The following is a 22,755-nucleotide window of genomic DNA, read 5'->3' as shown; positions in this document are numbered from 1 at the left end:
AATAAAAGTAATAACAAATAACAAAAAATATACAAAAATCTTAAAAAAATAATAGTAAACATTATAGGATTCACTGGCATTTTATGTAAAATTATAAAGAAAAAAGAACCTTAACCACAACTACTGATAATCTGTATTTGTAATAATAATTTCCTGTTCTTTTACTTTTTTTTTTTTTTTTAACTTTACTTTACTGTGCTGCAATTTGCCAGAAAGCGACATTTCGATTGAAAAACTCTGGGTTCCAGAAAGTGATTGACAAGCCGTCGTCCAGGTCTCTGTGTGTGTCCTCAGTGATTCTTGGAAGGAAAGAGCAGCAGAGAACGGGAGAAGCCTTTGCTCCTCTCTGCCAGGAATAGGGAGGCAGGATCTGGCCCCCTGCCATTACATTGAGCTGTGTGCATGATACAGGGCCTATTCCTGGAAGAGGCTCTTCCTGTAATATTAAAGCTGTGTATGGGGAAGGGGGTGGCCGAGGAGGGAGGGCGGAGCGTCTGATGTCTGTATAAGAGGCGAGCGTGTGTGATCTCATGGAGTTATACTCTCAGCTAGTAACTTGAAGCAAGCACAACGGTGGATTTTTAGAGAGTCCCTCGAAGCGGAATTTTCCACTCAGGACTTAGGATATTAGTGCAAAACACCGAGGACACCGCAGCCTTAACTCTGCAAAGTTACCCGGTAAGAAATCTCAAAATATATCGCACACATATTAAGTGTTTAATAATAGTAAAAAAAAATCTATTAAAAAAAAAAATTGTATATTTTTAAAAATTTAAACAAAAATAGAATTTTAAATATTTTTTAACTGTTTATTAGCTTACATTTCCTCAGTCGGTTTTAATAGGTTATGTTGCGTGACATGACGCTGGCAGACGTTGTAGTTTTGTAACGTTCGGCTGTCAGGGCATGATGGGGGTTGTAGTTCTGCAGTGATCTCTGATGGATGTAATAGCATGGATTCCAGATGTTGAGAAACGTGTGTAAGCTCTGGATGCTATTGCGATAGTAGGAGTAGCAGAGCTGAGTATGTCATTGGATGTGGTTAGTGGTTTACTTGAGTTTCTTGGCAGACTCGGCTCTGCTATATCTAGGTATTAGTTCACCAGTGCTGAGGGGTGTTCTCCTTAGATCTTTTTTTAGGATCGGTATACACTGTTTGTAGGGTTACGTGAAGCAAGGTCTTGTATTTACTCAGAGGGAAATACCTGGCAGCTATGCAAATGATGCGCACACATAGCACAACTACATTTACGTAAAGCCTCGTACTATTCACAACCTGGAAATTCAGGTGCGACTACAACTAACCACAAGCATCTATATCCTGCTGACAAGCTTCCAGGAAGCTGAGATACTGGTTGCTGTTTGTCAGGGTCATCACACTGGTGGTGACCACTATATATCCAGTATGACTCTGCCAGACAGCTCACAGTATCTCAGCTTCCCACACCTTAAAGGGGAAGGCTTTGTTTTCTCTGTGTCACTTTATAAAGATCTAATGTTCTCTCTTTTTCTTTGATCCAGAACATTGTAACAGAAGTCAGCTTCTCCACAACTTCCGAGGAGGCACAAAGGCGCCATCCTGACTCTCAGCAAAGCTGGCTCCCACCGTCATGGTCACTCAGAGCAAATTCCCGAGCATGAGCCGGGCATTAGACTCCAGCCTTCGGCTCAAGACCTTCTCCTCCCGAAGCGAGTATAACCTGGTGCTGAGCGCAGTCCACAAGCTGCAGGAGAGTGGCTTCTATTGGAGTACGGTGACGGGCACCCAGGCCAACCTGCTGCTCAGCACCGAGCCGGCGGGCACCTTCCTCATCCGGGACAGTTCAGACCACAGGCACTTCTTCACCCTCAGCGTCAAAACTGAGTCCGGCACCAAGAACTTGCGCATCCAATGTGAGCCATGTGGCTTCTCTTTGCAGACTGACCCTCGCAGTTCGCAGCCGGTGCCGCGGTTTGACTGCGTCTTGAAACTCCTCAGGCATTACATGTCCGCCAAGGACCCCAGTAACGCTAAGCGGTCTTATTACATCTACTCCGGAGGTGAACGCGTCCCCTTGCTGCTGTCTAGGCCTTTGTCCTCAAGTGTCTCCTCTCTACAACATCTCTGCCGTAAGGCTGTGAATGGGCAACTGGAAGAGTTTGGCGCCAGGGAGCCACTTCCACTTCCGCTGCCCATTAAGGACTTCCTACAGGAATATGACTCCCCTGTATAATGATGAAGGTTCATCCATGAGGGAAGAGTAAAATGGCTGACTGGAGCCTCAAAGATCAGCGTCACTGTGAGCCAGAGATGGCTTGAATGAAGGAGCTAAGACGTTTGGCATTGACGCCATGAATCCTTAGGGAAGAATCACCAAGTGCCTAGTAAGACGGAGAGTTCGGGCCTAGACCTGATGCCCAAGGGGAGACTGTCGAGACCCTGAGCATTGCTGACTATACCCGACTCCGCGTGTTTACATTTCATACCTTGTGCAGGACCATGGAGACTGCAGGTCAGGCTCTGGTCTCCTTCCTTGGCACAAGACCAGAGCCGAGCACCCGCCTTGCACTGAACCTCCACATCGGTTATATGGAAGAGATATTTATTGTCACCTACGTAGCCTTAATCTGCTGGAAGGGCGAGGGCCGGGTGTGGACACACTGCAGGGCATTACCTGGCGGCAGTGTGAAGGGCACACCAGCGGGCACCTGGCCACAGGAACTTTTTGCACAAATTTCCAGCAAGTGACTTATGGCCTCTTGTGTTGAGGCGGCTTTACTTAAACTTGATTCCTGATCACAGAATGAAGATGATGGGGGTGGGGGAAGTCATAGTGGCAAGATGGAGGCCGCCACCGCCAAAGTGTCACCTGACAACTGTCTATGTAAGCAGTCTGCATGGTGATGCTATTGCACGAGAAAAGTTTGGACCAGAAAAACCCCAAGTCCCAGGGCAGAACCTGCCATCCTGACCTCATTTATGTTTACATGGCGCCCCCTAAAGGCACCAATTATCCGGGACATTTGCACTTATTTATATTTTACACGTGGCCTTCTAATTTATAATAAACAGAAGTATTTTTTTGAAACAAAGGAAATTATCTGTCTGTCTGTATGTATATATGTAAGTCTGTGTGTAAATGCACATTTATGTGTGAATGTATTTATATGTGTGTAATGTATGTGTGAGTGCATGTGTTCCAGTGCGTATGCATGGATGTTAGTTTGTATGTATGTGTTTGTTAGTATGTGTGTGTGTTGGCTTGTATTTATCAGTGTGTTTGTTTATATGTGTGTTAGTGTATGTGTGTATGAGAACGTGTTTGATCCAATATATATATATATATATATATATATATATATATATATATATATATGAATATATGTGTTGATATATGAATACACACATTTGTTGGTATCTTTTACGTATTTCTTTGTATGTTTGTTAGTATGTATGTGTGTAATTTGTTATGTATTTATGTATATGTAATTTGTTACATATGTACGTGTTTGTTACTATGTATGTGTGTGATTTGTTGTGTATATGTGTGTATATAATCTGTTGTGTATGTGTGTAATTTGTTATGTATTTATGTATATGTAATTTGTTACATATGTACGTGTTTGTTACTATGTATGTGTGTGATTTGTTGTGTATGTGTGTGATTTGTTGTGTATATGTGTGTATATAATCTGTTGTGTATATAATCTGTTGTGTATGTGTGTGATTTGTTGTGTATATGTGTGTATATAATCTGTTGTGTATGTGTGTGATTTGTTGTGTATATGTGTGTATATAATCTGTTGTGTATGTGTGTGATTTGTTGTGTATATGTGTGTATATAATCTGTTGTGTATATGTGAGTATATAATCTGTTGTGTATGTGTGTGATTTGTTATGTAACTGTGTGTGTATATAATCTGTTGTGTGTGTGTGTGATTTGTTATGTGTAATCTGTTATGTATGTGTGTATATAATCTGTTGTGTATGTGTGTGTAATTTGTTGTGTGTATGTGTGATTTGTTATGTGTATGTGTAATCCGTTGTTCGTGTGTGTGTGTGTGATTTGTTGTGTGTGATATGTTATGTGTAATCTGTTATGTATGTGTGTGTGATTTGTTGTGTGTGATATGTTATGTGTAATCTGTTATGTATGTGTGTGTGATTTGTTGTGTGTATGTGTAATCTGTTGCTTGTGTGTGATTTGTTGTGTGTTTGTATGTGACATCTGGGTTTATGATGTTGCACAGTGTGCTATTGGGGAAGCATAACACAATCCACTTTGCTGACACTGTAGAGGACGGCCTTTGGGCCCCCAGATGTCCTGAGCAGTGGGACCCCTCACATCAGCAATGTACATCAGCCATAGATCTGTTCCTGAGAAAGCCGGGTGACAACCTTCTATACCGGTTCCCGCCCAGGTTGGGACGTTCTCCTCCATGAGTGACAGCCACCTATGACACCAGACACTCAGCTTTCCCAGATTCCAGAATGGCCGATCATACGCTGCCACCCCCCCCCCCCCAGCTCCTTTCCCTGTAGATCTGCCGCTCTCACATGCCCACAATATACCCGGTTCCCTTTAAGAATAAAGACGCCCCATCCCACGCCAGGTGAGGTGTGTCGGGATGACGGAGGGTTAATCCAGGTGACGCGCCAAGGCGTCAGGCGTCCTGTATAGATTACACGGGATCGGGAGCGGCCCCGTTTACTGTACACAGCAGGGTTAACTGGCAGAGCCGTCTCCTTCAGGGAAGTCATCCTGTCACAGGAATGCTGGCGTGCGTCATAATCCCCATAATTATATTCCTGTTAGCGCCACCTCAAACGCACTTCCTTGTTTCCACGACAACACGACCGCTGAGGAAACACACAGATTCCTATCTGGGTGCCAGGAAATTTAGAAAGAGGGACGAGGGGGGGGGGGGGGTTAGTGGTCGGGATCCCGAACACCTGTGTGAACGAGTCCTGAAAACCAGCGCTTGTGTGGCTCTTTGTCTGGGAGAAAGGTTATGACCGCGGGCATCGCCGCGCACAATCCGATCATTGTCACGTGCAATTGTTCTCTGGTATCAGCCATTCCACGCTCACTGTTAGGCCATGTTCCCAAGGCGCATATCAAAGTTTCATGGGAAATATGCGCCATGATATATGTCGGGTAGGGAACCTTGGCTCTCCAGCTGTTGCAAAACTACAACTCCCATCATGCCTGGACAGCCGAAGGCTGTCCAGGCTTGATGGGAGTTGTAGTTTTGCAATAGCTGGGTAGCCAAGGTTCCCTACCCCTGATATAGGTGAATGATGGAAAACGCCAGGGTGCGCCTCTCTCCTTTATGTCATGTAAAAGGTCCTTAAAGGGGTGTTCCTGCATGCTTAACTAACTGGGACCCTCCCCACCTGAGTACCAGGACCCCAGTCTCCTATTAGAATGGAGGTGGCGAGTCACGCATGCTCCATTCATCCTCTATGGGGGCTGCCAATACCTGGACTCCCATAGACAATAAAGGAAGCGGTGGGGCATATGTGTTTACACTCCTCGCAGGAGATTGGGGTCCCCATTGAGATCCCCTACTTTGAAAGATGGCAGTACCTTTTAAAGGGTTTGTCCAGCAAAACATTGTTTCTTTCAAATCAACTGGCATCAGAAAGTTATATAGATTTGTAATTTACTTCTATTAAAAAAATCTCCATTCTTCCAGTACTTAACAGCTGCCGTATGTCCTGCAGGAAGTGGTGTATTCGCTCCAGTCTGACACAGTGCTCTCTGCTGCCACCTCTGTCCATGTCAGGAACTGTCCAGAGCAGGAGAGGTTTTCTATGGGGATTTGCTGCTGCTCTGGACAGTTCCTGACATGGACAGAGGTGGCAGCAGAGAGCACTGTGTCAGACTGGAGCGAATACACCACTTCCTGCAGGACATACAGAAGCTGATAAGTACTGGAAGACTGGAAATTTTTTAATACAAATCTCTGGCACCAGTTGATTTGAAAGAAAATTTCAACCCTTTAAGTGATGTCACTATGGCGCCTATTCCCACTGCACTTTTTAGCTCTAGTCCCCATAATCTGTACTTTATCTCATCCAGCTTTCCCAGACTCCTGAATGGCAAATCTATTTGTATTATAGGAACCTGGATTCCCACTAATGTATGAGCCATTCCCCCCCCTTACCCAATATGCTGACCCCCTTGGTCTGTTAGTCATGTGTGACCGCTATATTGCAGGAATAGGTTTCTTAAGTCTTCTCAGCCGTGGAGGCAGAGTTCCCCCTCCAGAAGTCATCGCTTTCCCAGAAGCCTCTCCAGCGCTGGCGGCGGGGGCATGCGGAGGGGAGCATTACCACACGGCTGCTCTCGGTCGCAGTGTTGTGTTGTGGTTGCCATAGTTAACGCTCATTCTCGCCCAGTTTCCAAACGCTTACTGAAAACTTTCCACACTGGATTCCTGATGTGTGCGCTCATGGCAGAAAACAGCTGCAGGGCGGGATCGCTGCGGGGAAGACTGGGATGGGGCGATGGGATAAACTCAGGAAATGACAAAGGGGAATCCCTGTCCTAGAAACAGAGCAAAGCAGCTCCGTACACACTGCAGATGGCGCAGAGCTGACTATGTCATATGGGAGGAGGTGGGGGACCAGGGTTCGAGTGATGGTCAGGGTCTCCACTCCACAGGGTCACTATCATCATAGAAAAGGGTCATAGAGACATGTCAAAAGCTCGGTCCGGAATGGTCGGACCCGTACCGATTGTCAGAACGAGCAGGGAGAAGACTGCACTGCAGTCGGGCTCCATAGACTTAGGGCCCTATTCCAGCGGACGATTATCGTTCGCATAATCGTTAACGATTAACGATCTCAAACGACCGCTATTGCGAAAGACCTTGAAACATTCACTCATTTCCATGGAACGATAATCGTTACTTATGATCGTATTTGCGATAGTTTTTTTCTTCGCTATTGCGTTTGTATCTACTGCGAACGACCGAACGACGTTTTATTCAATGCGAACGATTTGCGAACGAGCAACGATAAAAATAGGTCCAGGTCTTATAAAGCGATCAACAATTTCTCGTTCGGTCGTTAATCGTTCACAGCATTTCAACTGAACGATTATCGTTTAGATTTGAACGATTTAACGATAATCTGAACGATAATCGGCCGGTGGAATAGGGCTCTTATAAAGTGATCAACGATTTCTCGTTGGGTCGTTAATCGTTAACTGCATTTCAACCAAACAATTATAGTTTAGTTTCGAACGATTTAACGATAACCTGAACGATAATCGTCTGGTGGAATAGGGCCCTTACACTATGTGGGAGATTTATGACAGGTACACCAGAGGCGTACGCCTGGGAGAAGGTACAGATTTCTTCCTGGTGTACGCCCCCCGTACACCGGGCTCCCCCGATGGGCGGGCTGAGCTTGGGGGGTGTGATAAGGCGGGGAGGAGGCGTGGCCTCTTCCTGCACCTCATTTATCATGATTTACGTCTGCTCGCAGGCGCAAATCATGACGCAAATCTACACCTGCTGGAAGCAGGTGTAGATCTGGTACGCCGGACGCAGATTCGGGCGCCTGGCCAGCCGGATTCACTAAGAGGCGTGCCTCTTGTTGAATCCTGCCGATAAAAAGGGGGCGGGGCCAAATATAAGACTTGCGTACTTGTACTATGAGTCTGACTGATCATGTGACACAGAGCTGGGAAAGAACCGCACTGTTATATATTAAAGTGGTACTCCAGCCCTGGGGTATTTTTCAGCTATGGCCGGGGATGGGGTGGTTATGGATGGCGAAGGTCACTTACCCCCTCGGTTCCAGTGCTGGGTCCCAGATTGTGCCGCCTGGTACATCCGTCCCGCGTCCGCTTCCTGGTGTGAGCTGCCGCATGAGACGTGACGTCTCAAGGCAGCTCAGCCATTCAGCGGCCGTAGCAAAGTCCCGCCTCGGCCGCTGAATGGCTGAGCTGCCTTGAAACGTCACGTCTCATGCAGCAGCTAAACCCCCGGGCTGGAGTACCCCTTTAATTTAAACCTTTGCTCATTCTGGACCTAGGAGTCCAGTAGGTGGTCCTAATCAGTATCAATGATTAGGACCACTCAATAGACTTTTAAAGGGGAACCATGAGCAGGGCAATAAGGATGAAGGAATGTCTGTTACCTTCATCCTCAGCGCCATTCCTGTGCTGTATATTCTAAAATCCTTGATCTGGAAGGAGCCCCTACTATGCCCCCCCCCCCAGCACTAATCCCCTATTGATTAGAAGTGGCCCCTCCTGCCCCTGCAAAAATCCGTCTCCAAGCTGGCCAGACTCCTTCTAATGATTATCAATGGAGTGGGCAGGCTGGATTGGTGCTCGGGGGCAGTAGACCCGCCCCCAGTGCTCCTGGGGCATTAAACTGCTGAAAGTTCCCCTTTAAGCAAAGCATTAGCAGATATTTAGATCAATAAATAATAATAACTTCTGAATCTTCTCCTATAAATCTATATATCAATCAGCTCCTCCTGCTCTGTATTGGTGCGTTTACACAGACAGATTTATCTGACAGATTTTTTAAGCCAAAGCCAGGAAAGGAAAAATCTCAGTCTTACCTTTATGACCTGTTCTCTGTGTATAGTCTGTTCCTGGCTTTGGCTTCAAAGATCTGTTAGATAAATCTCTCTGTGTAAACGCACCATAAGATGATGCAGATAGATTGGACTGCTGTGAGCGGAGGCCCTAAATGTTCACTGACAAATTCGGCTCTGCTACATCCTACAACTTGTCATCATTAGCGGAATCTTCACTCCCAGACTTCTCAAAAGAAAAACTGTGCAGTTATACACAGTGGGGGTGGGGGTGGGGGGGTTTACAAGACCGGTGGTCTTATATTAGGCCCCAGCCCCTTTTTTCCCGGCAGGATTCACTAAGAGGCGCACGCCTCTTAGTGAATCCGGGCAGCCAGGGGCCCGAACCTAGATTTTGTTTATGATTTACGCCTGCGAGGCGTAAATGATGATGAGGCGCGGGAGGAGGCCATGTCTCCTACCCGCCTTATCACGCCACCCCAAGCTTTGCCAGCCCGCCCATCGGGCGAGCGGGGCGTACGCCAGGCAGAAGAGGCGAATCTGCGACTCTAGGAAAACTGGGGAGTAATCCATGTGGGGGCAGTTTTCCCTATAATAGAAATATATTATAGATCCTTAAAGGGAAACTATTAGCAGTGCATGTGGCTCTGAGTTTCGCTTTTAATTTTTGTCTTCGGCCATGTTGTTAAATATAAATTAGGGTCCATTTACACAGAAAGATTATCTGACAGATTATCTGCCAAAGATTTGAAGCCAAAGCCAGGAATGGATTTGAAAAGAGGAAAAATCTCAGTCTTTCCTTTATGACCTGATCTCTGTTTATAGTCTCAATGTGGCTTTGGCTTCAAATCTTTGGCAGATAATCTTTCTGTGTAAATGGACCGTAAGCTGGGTATAACAACCAATATGGCAGCTCCTACATCTCCCACAAGGCCTCTCTTTAGAACCAATAGATTGTTCACTCAGCTTTCCCGGACCCCTGAATGGCAGATCTCCCTAGTTGAACGTTTTTTTCTTCATCAATAGGCACATTTGCTGTGCTGGGTGAGAGTCTATTATATACCCGATGCTCAGACTGTATATTGGGACACGGCGACAACCGCAAAGGAAAACAAATGCTCTGACGTTGTCTTCACTTCTTGGGTAACGTTACAGAGACGGTTCCTCAGAACTCAGGGCAGGGGACACCTGATAAGATATGGTGTAACACTATACAGCCAGCTGTTGCAAAACTACAAGTCCCAGCATGCCCTGACAGCTTTCAGAGGATGCTGGGACTTGTAGTTTTCCAACAGCTGGAGAGCCAAAGGTTACACAACAATTTTCTAAATCTCCCACTTCTCATCATGGAGAATGATTATTAATAATAATATTATTACGTATCAATATATTTATTGGAGGTTTTATTCTTTAATATTATTATAAGAAAGGGACACTGGCCCTTTAAGACAAAGTTTAACCAGCAACCCCCTAGTGTGGTTATTACTGAGAACAGGCGTTGCCCCTAGCAACCAATCATATGCGTTCTTTCACTTTGCAATCTGATTCAGAATGATAAGAGCTTGAATCTGATTGGTCGCCAGGAAAAGGGCCGCGTCTTACGTCCTCATTCATTGGTGGAGAGGTTTTCTAATAAGAAAGTCGCAGACTATGTCATTTTTCTCCCAACCCTTAAAAAAAAATCGCTAGTTGTGGACTCTTCTCCAACGTTAACAATGGTCTAATAAACGTCCGCTTTCTGCAGCTGCCCCGGCCGGCGGTTAGACTACATTTCCCGGCATGCCTAACCAAACCCTCCTACTTCCGCCAAAGACAAAAGCGACTGAAGCATCATGGGAAATGTAGTCACGTGCTAACTAATAGGGAATCCGGGATGCGATAGGGTCGGACAGTACCGTTTCCCATGATGCACCGCGATCCATAGGGTTCAAGTTCCATAGGAGTGAGGGATCTTCTGTGTATTCCTATGTGGAGAGTGAGGGCTCCTGTGGCTCTGGGTCTGCACTGCTGGGTAATGTACTATAGTTCTATAGACTTTATATATATATTTGTAGATGTAAATCTTTTCCATAGGACAGGGGTGGGGAACCTTGGCTCTCCAGCTGTTGCAAAACTACAACTCCCATCATGCCTGGACAGCCTTTGGCTGTCCAGGCATGATGGGAGTTGTAGTTTTGCAACAGCTGGTGAGCCAGGGTTCCCTCTTCCCGCCATAGGACGATGCTGGTGCTGAGTTCAGTGCGTTTCGCAGTATTCGTGACTTTTTGGCGCCATCTGATTGCTGCAGTCCATTTCTAATGGCGACTCTTATGATTTCCTTACGTTTCAGGTCAGCGGACGGTCTGGACGCCATCGTCTTAGAGTTCGAGCTCCTGTGCTTTTCCTTCCGGGCTTCCGTTCCATGTATTCACAGAGCCAGATTGGCGCAGGCATGGGTGCGGTGGTGGTGGACCTGCGCAGCGACACGGTCACCAAACCATGTGCAGAGATGAGGAGAGCCATGGCCGAGGCGGAGGTCGGAGATGACGTCTATGGCGAAGACCCCACTGTCAATGGTGAGTGTATAGACTGCATGCTGGTGATCTGGTCACTCAACACCTTCTATGGTGATATGAGACAGCGCCACTCCTGGCCAGTGGCCATGTTGGGAATTACAGCTGGATATAAGCTTTACTTTCATTCCATCGTGGCCCTAGGACAGGAGCGGTCCCTTTAAATAGCAGATTAGCTGATGCATGTGCGTATGTGTCCACGCAGAGATTCAGCGATACACTGCGCAGCTCCTCGGGATGGAAGACGCTCTGTTCGTGTCTAGCGGGACTATGGGGAATCTGATCTCAGGTAAGTGGCCTGTCTGCACATCATTGTTCTCTAAAACTACAACTCCCAGCATGTCCCCACAGTCTATGCCATTCTTCTTCTTCCAGTTGTTTTCCAGCTGTTGCTTAACTACAACTCCCAGCATGCCCTAACAGCCTGCAGTGGGTGTACACCATTGTTCGCCAACCTGTGGCCCTCCCGTGCTGGGAGTTGTAGTTCTGCAACGGCCAGAGAGATTTAGGTTTAGGAAAACTTTTGTAATGGCAATTGTCCAGGTCTTTGTATAAGGCTGGGTTCACACTGCGTTTTTGCAATCAGTTTTTTTCATCCTTTTTTTTTTGCAAAAACGGAAGAAAAAAATGGATGGAAAAAACAGATGCAACTGTGTGCATCCGTTTTTCCATTGACTTCCATTATAAGAAAAACGGATCCGTTTTTTTTTACGGACACAAAAACGTGGTCAACCTCATTTTTGTGTCCGTCAAAAAAAAACAGATCCGTGTTTTTTTTTTTTTTTATAATGGAAGTCAATGTAAAAACGGATGCACACAAAGGCATCCGCTTTTTTCATCCCGTTTTTTTGCAAAAAATGGATTGCAAAAACGGATTGCAAAAATGCAGTGTGAACCCAGCCTTAATCTTTAGTGCAAACGTGTTTCCCCCATATATAATAATAATAATCTAATATGTTTCAATTGGTCATTTGCAAGCTCTCTGCTAGCTGTCAGTGAATGGAATCATGTGCTGCACCTAGATTCTAAAACAGGGGCAGGGAACCTCGGTTCTCCAGCTTTTGCAAAACTACAACTCCCATCATGCCTGGACAGCCAAAGCTTTAGCAACAGCTAGAGAGCCGAGGTTCCCTACCCCTGTTCTAGAAACTTCTGCAACCATCCCATTTATCTAGATACAGAAATCCATGTGCTTGCAAGTGACCTGGCCCAGGAGTTGAAGCAGGATGGCAGATCACAGGTCACATGTTCATTGCCATTCTAGTCTATGCCACTGCCAACCTTTAAAGGGTTACTCTGGAGAAAATATTTTTCTTTCAAATTATCTGGTTTCAAAAAGTTCTATAGATTTATAATTTACTTCTATTAAAAAATCTCTAGGCTTCTAATACTTATCAGCTGCTGTATGTGCTGCAGGAAGTTGTGTATTCTCTACAGTCTGACACAGTGCTCTCTGCTGCCTCCTCTGTCCAGAGCAGGAGAGGTTTTCTATGGGGATTTGCTGCTAGTCTGGACAGTTCCTGACATGGACAGAGGTGGCAGCAGAGAGCACTGTGTCAGAATATACTACTTAATGCAGAACATACAGCAACTGATAAGTATTGGAAGACTGGTGTTTTTTTAAATAGAATAATTTACATAACTTTATGAAACCAGTTTATTTGAAAGCAAAAGATTTTCGCCCTTTACTTGGAGGTGATTGATCTAAGCATGACACCATCTACTATGTTCATGGGGATCACAGCTCTGGTAGATAAGGCTATATGTTCTTAAAGTATAAGTTGCAGGAGGGTTCATAGGTTGCATGAAGGTGCAGTACACTGGTTTAGCATTAACTATTTTCACAGTCTGATTAATGTTTGTCGCTGCAGTCATGGTTCACTGTCGGGTCAGAGGATCAGAGGTCCTGCTTGGGGCTGAATCTCACTTGTACTTCTATGAGCAGGGAAGCGTAGCACAGGTAAAGTATCAACTGAGATTCTCTGTATTCTGGGCTATACTGCCACCTAGTGTCTACGTCTTGTAACAGCAAAGATTATTTAGAAAGGTGTCCCTGCAATCTTCATCCAGCTGCAGGAGACAGTATCCACTGCAAGTCTGTGGGGTTGTCTCCTGTAACTGGATGGAGAGTGAAGTGCGCAGCCATATGCTTCTCCCTGCTCATTCTACCAATCAGTGGGGGGTCCCAGTACTAATGGTTCCATATGCTTTATACTGATATTGGATGAATCTCTAAGTGATCTGAACTTTTGACATCTCTCTCACTCGCAGTATGATTTGCATAGCTCTAGTTCCACCTACACAACTTTTTAAAGTGACTGTACCACCAGGCCCAGGCTGGAGCACTGGAGGCGGGCCGACCCACCCCCAGTGGGAAGAAACCCTAGCCCCTCTATGACATGACTCAATTAGAATCAATGGAACCCTATCATGGAGGGGCTGGGGTTTCTTCCCACTGGGGGTGGGTCGGCCCGCCTCCAGTGCTCCAGCCTGGGCCTGGTGGTACAGTCACTTTAAGACATGACAATCTGTGTTGTTGTCCAATTTACACATCAGAACGCCCTTTTGGAGGACAGTCTAGAGCAGCGCTTCTCAAACTGTGAGGCTCAGGGTCCCTGCTTTTGCCCAACATCTGCCCACTGCGGGTTTCCAAAGCAGAGACTACACTGACGATGACAGCCCTGTATCCTCAGTGTAGGCTCCATGCAAACAGTAGAGTAAGGATCTGCTATGATTTCAGGATCTCATAACCATCATCTTCCTGGTGTGGTGTTGGGCTATACAGGTGGAGCAGTATGTATTGGTGCACTGTGATATTGGGTTATACAGGTGGCACAGCGTTGGGCTATACAGGTGGAGCAGTATGTATTGGTGCAGTGTGATATTGGGTTATACAGGTGGAGCAGTATGTATTGGTGCAGTGTGGTATTGGTTTGTACAGGTGCAGCAGTATGTATTGGTGCAGTGTGATATTGGGTTATACAGGTGGAGCAGTATGTATTGGTGCAGTGTGGTATTGGTTTGTACAGGTGCAGCAGTATGTATTGGTGCAGTGTGATATTGGGTTATACAGGTGGAGCAGTATGTATTGGTGCAGTGTGGTATTGGGTTGTACAGGTGGAGCATTAGGACCGCACAGCTTTCTAGCTTCAGAGTGTAATGGTGGATGCCCCCATTATATAAGAAAGTTGCTAAGGTCTCTGTGCTGATAGACGTCTCCCACAGGTGGCAGGGGTCTTCCCTCGTCCTGTGAAGACCCTGAAAGACGGTCGTCTGGATCTGAAGGATTTGGAGAACAGTATCCAGCATGGCTACCCTGATGTACACTTTGCCAAAACACGTCTCATCTGCCTGGAGAATAGCCACAACCGCATGGGAGGCCGCGTGCTGCCCCTATCCTACATGGAGGAGGTGGGTGGAGCGTAGCCCACTGTGGTATATGGGATACAACCCACCTATGCTCACTCTCATCATCCTCCACAGGTCCGCGGCCTCGCTGATCGCTACGGACTGAAGATCCATTTAGATGGAGCCCGAGTATTCAACGCTGCAGCGGCGCTGGGGGTGAAGCCGGCAGAGATCGTCCGCTTCTGTGACTCCGTCTCATTGTGTCTTTCAAAAGTATGGAATATATAGAGAAGGCTAAGCCCTGACAGTCAGTATACGGAGCTACAGGGACGGCTTGTGTTCTGGTTGCAGGGACTTGGGGCGCCGGTGGGGTCGCTGATTGTGAGTAACTCGGAGTTTATAACTGAGGCGCGACGCATGAGGAAGATGCTGGGAGGAGGGATGCGTCAGGCTGGAGTACTGGCGGCTGCTGGACTGGTCGCCTTAAATCATGCGGAAGAGACTGTGAGGTTGGATCACCAGAACGCCAAGATGTTCGCAAAAGGTAAGAGGCTGCGTGAAGGTGTCCCCGTCCTGCTGGGAAGTCAGTGACTTATTTGTACATTGTTATGGGGGTGGCCATCTTGCCTGGGCTGTACTTAAAGGGGACCCCCCCGGTGCATACCCATATACTTACCGCTTCCGAGAAGTCCCGCTCCCGAGATATCTCTGTCCGAAGCTGTGCACACGCTCACCAGAGATGAGTCCGACGCCCATAGAGAATGACAGGAGCCGTCATTCTCTATGGGCTTCGGACAGCGATATCTTGGCGGCGGGACTTCTCGGAAGCGGTAAGTGTATGGGGTTGGCTGGGCTCTGTCCCAAGCACAGGGGGTGACAGGTCTCCTTTAACAGGCTAACTCATGGACATAGACTCTGTCGCCTTGAGATGAATGTGAGACATTACTGAGCGCGCTCTTTGACCTGTGAAGAGGTCATTTCACAGGGAGCTGCTATTGTCTCCTCTACCTACTGGTGTCACATGACGCTGCAATGCTGTACAGATCACTTTACAGCAGCCTTCTCCTATCACCACAGACACGAGAGAAAGTCTTGGCTTAGTTTTAGCCCCAGTGGTGAGAATGAGAACTGCAAGATCTCAGGATTATTTTATAATATAGATAAAAATGGAAAATTACAAAAAACATCAAAAATTCTTAAAAAACATTTAAAGTCATTTTCTGATGACATTAAAAGGAATGGTGGTGAGCTGCCATACCAGACATAACCAGGGGTGGTGCTGTTTCTGGAAGAAAACCTCCCTTGATGCACAAGTTTCAAACCTCCAGCTGTTGCAAAGAAAAAAATTTAGAGATGAGAAACTTCACAGTATTAGTGAAACACTTCAAGTCTGCTCGGCTGGTCCTCTTGTCTGCCGGGTACCTGGAAAAGCTGGATGCTAGATTGCTAGGACTGTATCCAGCTTTTCCAGGCAGGCACCCAGAGTGGAGTTTAGAGGCAGCCGGCTGACGGTGAGCATAGCAATGCGCCAATACTGTAGAGTTGCTCGTGTCCACAACATTCCCATCATAGTGGAACAGCCAAAGACCTGGCTGTCCGGGCATGATAGAAATTGTAGTTCTGCAACATCTGGAGGCCTGCAGATATGACATCACTGCCTTCACGTGTCACCCTCCTTTTCTTTCAGCGGTCCAGGAGCTGGCCTCCCCCCTCTGCAGCACGGACCCCTCTGCAGTGGACAGTAACATGGTGATGCTCACCGTCACAGCACCGCTCTCTGGCCAGGACCTATGCGATAAGCTGGAGGCAGATGATCAGCCGCCCGGCGTGGCAGTGAAAGCGCTGGCCTTCTCCCCTGAGAGGGTGCGGCTCGTCTGGCATCGAAACGTCTCCGCGGCCGACACTCTGCAGGCACTGGAGAAGCTCAAGTGGGTTCTGCAGAAATACAAACCTGGGCCGAGCTAGCCAGGACCACCCCGGGGGAATTCAGGACAGGATTAGATTTTTACACTACAGATCAGTATTAATCAGCTTGATTGTATAATAAAGGAAAGTATCCGGCACAGCAGAGGTGAATGTGTAACCGGCTCCCGTCATCCCTCACTGATCAGAGCAGATACAGCAGAGTGGAGAGGGTGCAGGTCACACACCAAGTCAGCAATACTATACAGCCAGGATCTGTGTGTGGGGAGGGAGAATCAGCAGGATACAGCTGGCATGCTGAGACTTGTTGTGCTCAATAAGTGGCAGCAAACAGTGCAGAATAGTTGTATTGAAGTCAATAGGAACTTCAGGAGCATTGATGCATCAACTTCTGCCATGTCAGGAGGCGTGGAGACATCTCCTCTGAGCACAAGCCTCACCCCGAGTGATGTCACCATCTCACAATCATACAGATGTATCTTTAGGATACAAACACTGGGCATAACCGCTGTGGATCCCTGCCCTGTACTCTATGGGCAGACAAACTGGCAGCAGGTAAGACATCCCGCTGTATGTCAGCAGCCTGTCCTGTTAATCCCCCGCCACCTGAGCCTATACATCACCTGGTCCCCGCTCCGGATTGCTTCGGGGATTCCCAGCACTTCCCGCTCGGCCAATCAATGCACTGCCCCGCAGCAACACAGTGACTGGCTGAGCGGGACATGAAGACGCCGGGAGCCCCAAAGCAAGCTGGAGCGGGGACCAGGTGATGTATAGGCTCCGGCGGTGGGGGATTAACGGGGAGGGCTGCTGATTTAGGGTCCATTTACACAGAAAGATTATCTGTCAAAGATTTGAAGCCAAAGCCAGGAAAAGATTTGAAAAGAGGAGAAATCTCAGGCTTTCCTTTATGACCTGACCTCTGCTAGTAGTCTGTTTCTGGCTTTGAATCTTTGGCAGATAATCTTTCTGTGTAAATGGACCCTAACTCGCAGCGGGATGTCCATAGTATCCAGGGTAGGGATCTGCTGCAGATACGCCCAGTGTGTTTGTACCCTTAGTAGGAAATCTAGGGAAGAAAGGTGTGGTTATAGTTGTACTGAATGATGCCACAGGCAGAGGAGCAGGCGGAATGAATACATGAGGTGCTGCAAACTGGTTTACCATTTAGAGCAGGGATGGGGAACCTGCGACCCTACAGCTGTTGCAAAACTACAATTCCCATCATGCCTGGACAGCCGAAGGCTGTCCAGGCATGATGGGAATTGTAGTTTTGCAACAGCTGGAGGGACACAGGTTCTCTATCCCTGATTTAGAGAGATGTTCTGCCAAAACCTCTGGGCAGGGTAGAAGAGCTGTGATTAAGAGCTATGGGAATGCAATGCATTGTGGGAAGTGTAGTACTAAGCAGCTGCATGGCCAGGAAGTGGTGTTTCTGACATGGAGGGAAGACTAGAGACCCCATAAAGCATTGGGATTTTGTAGTTTCAGAACTTGGGCAGACAGATAACCAGTGTTTTATGATTCTGCGGTAGTTTATTATTTTACCTGATGTCAGAGTACTCCTGTAAGATTCATCTGCTGTATGTGCTGGATGATACGGCGCCACCTAATGGCAAAAAACAAACAAACCCTGCCCTGCTATCACTGGCTCCTGTAGTACAGCACTACTGGTGATCACCCAGCTTTCCCAGGAACCTGTATAAGTAGAATACATAGTACAGGATACAGCCAAGAATTTATTCAAAAGTAAAATGGTCCTAAAATATGAATATCCATCATAAGAACAACATAACTGGTGGAAGGCGGCAGCAGCATCAGATCCATGAGGACAATGGAACAAACCAACAAGAAAAATATTAACACTATATACAGAGGACTGAGAGGAGGGGTCATTCATCCGCGTCCAGCTTCTCCAGGGACCCTCTCACCGTCTGAGCGGCCGACTGGAACCGGTCAATCTCCTTGTTCATCGCTTTATTCTGGAAGAAGGAAAGAAATAGAATTAGAGGAAATAAGATTGATTTCTCCACTGGTAGACAGCGCCATCTGCTGGACAAACTGGGAAGTGCTTCAACTTCAGACTGACCAGAAAAATCTGCGCTCATCGAGGGCCTGACCAGTCAGTATACAGCGTCCATGACCGGAAGCTGCAGTCACATGACCGACAGAATAATTATATACACATGGGTCAGGAACGCCATGGCATCCAGTGATTGTAGGGGTGACAGATACCCCAGAAACCGCTTACTGCAGCATGCAAGGGGTTAATCTACCAGGACTGGATATTTATCTATTCCTGGCAGTTCTGGTGAGGCGACAGGAGAGCCGGACTCCCATGATACCCTGCACAGGGGACCAAGCCATTTCTTCCCCTTATAGGCAGGAATAAAGCCCCGATCACCAGAAATAGCGCCACATCTGTTCCACAGATCAGTTATGGTACTGCAGTGTGCAAGTGACTAAACCAGACATGACCAGAAGGGACACGGTTTCTGAAGAAATTAAAAGGGAACTCCGACAAAAATCTTTTTCTTTCAATTCAACTGGTTTCAGAAAGTTATTTATATAGATTTGTAATTTAGTTCTGTTTAAAAACCTCCAGTCTTCCAGTACTTATCAGCTGCTGTATGTCCTGCAGGAAGTGGTGTATTCTTTCCAGTCTGACACAGTGCTCTCTGCTGCCACCTCTGTCCATGTCAGGAACTGTCCAGAGCAGCAGCAAATCCCCATAGAAAACCTCTCCTGCTCTGGACAGTTCCTGACATGGACAGAGGTGGCAGCAGAGAGCACTGTGTCAGACTGGAGAGAATACACCACTTCCTGCAGGACATACAGCAGCTGATAAGTACTGGGAGACTGGAGATTTTTAAATAGAAGTCAAATAGAAATCTCTGGCATTTTCTGGCACCAGTTGATTTGAAAGAAAAAGATTTTCACAGGAGTAACCCTTTAAAAGCTGAACTCCAATTACGTCACAGTCACCATTTTTATCTTCTCCCGCTCCTTATCCAGCTTCAGGAATTCACTGAGTGTCAGCTCTTCAGGCTTCTTCTTCAGGGTGAGGAACAGACAGGCTGGTGAGTGCTTCTTGTGTTCATCCCTGGAGGGAACAGAGAATTGTTATAGAGGAGTCCAGCCTTCCCCTCCAACCATTACATCGCCCACCGCGGCCGTCACCCTGCTCTTCTGTAACATCTGCCCCATCACAGGACGGTGAGCAGTGATGTAACAGGACGGTGAGCAGTGATGGCGCCCCCGGCTGCGGTCACTCACATGGGGTCGTCCTCCGGCTCCCATCCTTCCAGTTCTTTCAGACAGAAGAAACACTGAGCGACGTCCGGGCTGTTCCCACCAGGGCAGTGGATGAAGCCGGCAGCCGCCATCTGGGGGGGAGGAAGAGAGCGGTCAGCGATGCCTCATTACCTCTAATGTCTGACCTATGTGCCCATACAGATGGGGCTGGAGGTACTACTGATCCCAGCAGTCTGCAGAGACAATCAGCACTACAACATACAGCCAAGCTCTATATACATAGCCTGCTGCTATACAGGGAGATATATACATATATATGGGGGGGGGAGCTATTTACTCAGCCCGCTATACAGGGTGGTATATATGTGTATATAGGGGGATAGTTCTGTATAGTGTGTATGGACCTGTATGTATGACGCACAACACACACCTGTATATAACACACACACCCACCTGTATATAACACACACACACACACACACACCTGTATATAACACACACACCCACCTGTATATAACACCCCCCCACACACACCTGTATATAACACACACACACACACCTGTATATAACACACACACACACCTGTATATAACACACACACACACCTGTATATAACACCCCCCCCCCACCTGTATATAACACCCCCCCCCACCTGTATATAACACCCCCCCCCTGTATATAACACACACCCCCGTATATAACACCCCCCCCTGTATATAACACACACCCCCGTATATAACACACCCCCCCGTATATAACACACACACCCCTATATATAACACACACACCTGTATATAACACACACACACACACCTGTATATAACACACACACACACACCTGTATATAACACCCCCCCCCCTGTATATAACACACACACCTGTATATAACACCCCCCCCTGTATATAACACCCCCCCCTGTATATAACACCCCCCCCTGTATATAACACCCCCCCCTGTATATAACACCCCCCCCCTGTATATAACACCCCCCCCTGTATATAACACCCCCCCCTGTATATAACACCCCCCCCTGTATATAACACCCCCCCCTGTATATAACACACACCCCTGTATATAACACACACCCCTGTATATAACACACACCCCTGTATATAACACACACCCCTGTATATAACACACACCCCTGTATATAACACACACCCCTGTATATAACACCCCCCCCCTGTATATAACACCCCCCCCCTGTATATAACACCCCCCCCCCTGTATATAACACCCCCCCCCTGTATATAACACCCCCCCCCTGTATATAACACACACACCTGTATATAACACACACACACACACCTGTATATAACACACACACCTGTATATAACACACACCTGTATATAACACACACACCTGTATATAACACACACACCTGTATATAACACACACACCTGTATATAACACACACACACCTGTATATAACACACACCCCTGTATATAACACACACACCTGTATATAACACACATACATACACTCCTATACAAACACATAGACCGGCCTGGTCTCGCCCGGTCCTCCGCTTACCCGCTCGGGTGTACAGGCGCAGCCCTCGGTGAACGGCCAGTTGCTGAAGGTCCGGACCCGTGTGTCGTGCAGGTAGAGCCGCCATTCGTCCGGTAACTCGGGCTCCCCGGGATTACGAGCCGGCAGGACGAGCGGAGACCTATGAACCATGGCGCACAATTCAAACCCAGCGCTGATCTGACGTCACAGAGCAAAGCACCACGGGAAAGGAGACAAGCGCCGCCTCCTCGTACAACTACAGCTCCCGGCATGCACTGCGCGCTTACACGTCATCAACAAACTTTATTGATAAGGCTAATAGAAAGACACCGAGCACCACCAACCGTATAGTCACACCAGCCAATAAGTATTCATCTCTATGATAAAAGCTGCACAAATTACTCCATTAGTTTGGTCATTACGGATGCAGGTTTTTTTTTTTTAATCTTTGTATACCTAAAGCCATGTTTTTATTTCCTATTTCACCATTGCTTTAGCCATGTGGGGGCTTGTTTTTTGTGGGACTTGTATTTTTTATTGGCAACATCTTGGGGAAGATATAATGTATTGCATCATCATCATGGAGCAGGGAGGAGAGAGATGGAGAGAGAAGCTCTTAGCTGGACGCTTCTCCACAGTTGTTGTAGCGTTTGGTGGGGGTTTCAGCGCCCAAACCCCCATAGATTAAATCCTACAGAACAATGAAGACCTCCCAGAGTGGATAGTATTATACCCAGTGTAGACAATGCTCTATGAGCTCCAGGCTGATACATTGTACATAGCTAGTCCTGCTCTCAGCTGTATCCAGTGTAGACAATGCTCTATGAGCTCCAGGCTGATACATTGTACATAGCTAGTCCTGCTCTCAGCTGTATACAGTCCAGACAATGCTCTGTGAGCTCCAGACTGATACATTGTACATAGCTAGTCCTGCTCTCAGCTGTATCCAGTGTAGACAATGCTCTATGAGCTCCAGGCTGATACATTGTACATAGCTCGTCCTGCTCTCAGCTGTATACAGTCCAGACAATGCTCTGTGAGCTCCAGGCTGATACATTGTACATAGCTAGTCCTGCTCTCAGCTGTATACAGTCCAGACAATGCTCTATGAGCTCCAGGCTGATACATTGTACATAGCTAGTCCTGCTCTCAGCTGTATACAGTCCAGACAATGCTCTGTGAGCTAAACAGTTTGAATATGAGACTGATACACTGCAGCAAACTAGCAGCATGTGAAAGACATGTAATTGTGTCATACTATAACTTACACAGCAGGGACACATACTCTGCTTCTGTACGGCCGTATTCTATTCAGGACTCTAGAAAAGCTGAGTGACGACCTCCATGAAAGCAGAGATAATGGTCTCTGAATCAATGACAAAACAGATGATCGATCAGTGATAATCCCCCCCCCCCCCCCCCCCCCGTATATGTGCCTCCACAGAGCGGACGTGGAAGCCACACGGGCTGTCACCCAGCTTTCCCAGGTGCAGACAAGCTTTGAACAGCACATTTACCTTTAGATAAACAACAGGATCAGACTCCTGTTTATAAATCCCTACGTCATGGGGGTCTCCATTCTCTCTATTAGTCATCAGCATGACAGATACGATTACTCAG

At 47.1% G+C, this 22,755-nt stretch overlaps 3 protein-coding genes across 4 annotated transcripts; 2 read left to right on the top strand and 1 right to left on the bottom strand.

Annotated features, from left to right (window-relative positions):
• Window positions 1-525: 525 nt before the first annotated feature.
• On the top strand, window positions 526-3,077 carry SOCS3 (suppressor of cytokine signaling 3). The gene is made up of 2 exons (XM_069951547.1): window positions 526-678; window positions 1,522-3,077. Exon 2 carries the CDS (start codon window positions 1,611-1,613, stop codon window positions 2,211-2,213), a length of 603 nt encoding a protein of 200 aa, XP_069807648.1. The 5' UTR covers window positions 526-678; window positions 1,522-1,610; the 3' UTR covers window positions 2,214-3,077.
• Window positions 3,078-10,182: 7,105 nt separating this feature from the next.
• Window positions 10,183-16,505, top strand: LOC138772365 (uncharacterized). Its single transcript, XM_069952714.1, has 8 exons — window positions 10,183-10,553; window positions 10,872-11,097; window positions 11,300-11,383; window positions 12,966-13,054; window positions 14,320-14,505; window positions 14,578-14,715; window positions 14,794-14,986; window positions 16,130-16,505. Exons 1-8 carry the CDS (start codon window positions 10,509-10,511, stop codon window positions 16,405-16,407), a joined length of 1,239 nt encoding a protein of 412 aa, XP_069808815.1. The 5' UTR covers window positions 10,183-10,508; the 3' UTR covers window positions 16,408-16,505.
• A 1,579-nt stretch (window positions 16,506-18,084) lies between these two features.
• On the bottom strand, window positions 18,085-22,518 carry BIRC5 (baculoviral IAP repeat containing 5). Of its 2 annotated transcripts, XM_069953514.1 has the most exons (5): window positions 22,404-22,518; window positions 21,157-21,295; window positions 19,642-19,751; window positions 19,351-19,468; window positions 18,085-18,347 (listed from the first exon to the last, which is right to left on the bottom strand). In XM_069953514.1, exons 3-5 carry the CDS (start codon window positions 19,749-19,751, stop codon window positions 18,258-18,260), a joined length of 318 nt encoding a protein of 105 aa, XP_069809615.1. In that variant the 5' UTR covers window positions 21,157-21,295; window positions 22,404-22,518; the 3' UTR covers window positions 18,085-18,257. The 2 variants fall into 2 exon arrangements, with proteins under 2 accessions (XP_069809615.1, XP_069809614.1); XM_069953513.1 differs by lacking the exon at window positions 22,404-22,518 and having other exon boundaries at window positions 21,157-21,489.
• Window positions 22,519-22,755: the final 237 nt, after the last annotated feature.

The sequence above is a fragment of the Dendropsophus ebraccatus genome, chromosome 14, assembly GCF_027789765.1.
Source record: "Dendropsophus ebraccatus isolate aDenEbr1 chromosome 14, aDenEbr1.pat, whole genome shotgun sequence".
In the NCBI taxonomy this organism is placed as follows: domain Eukaryota; kingdom Metazoa; phylum Chordata; class Amphibia; order Anura; family Hylidae; genus Dendropsophus; species Dendropsophus ebraccatus.
Note: the sequence above shows the minus strand (reverse complement) of the source record. Positions and strands in the feature narration are given on the sequence as shown.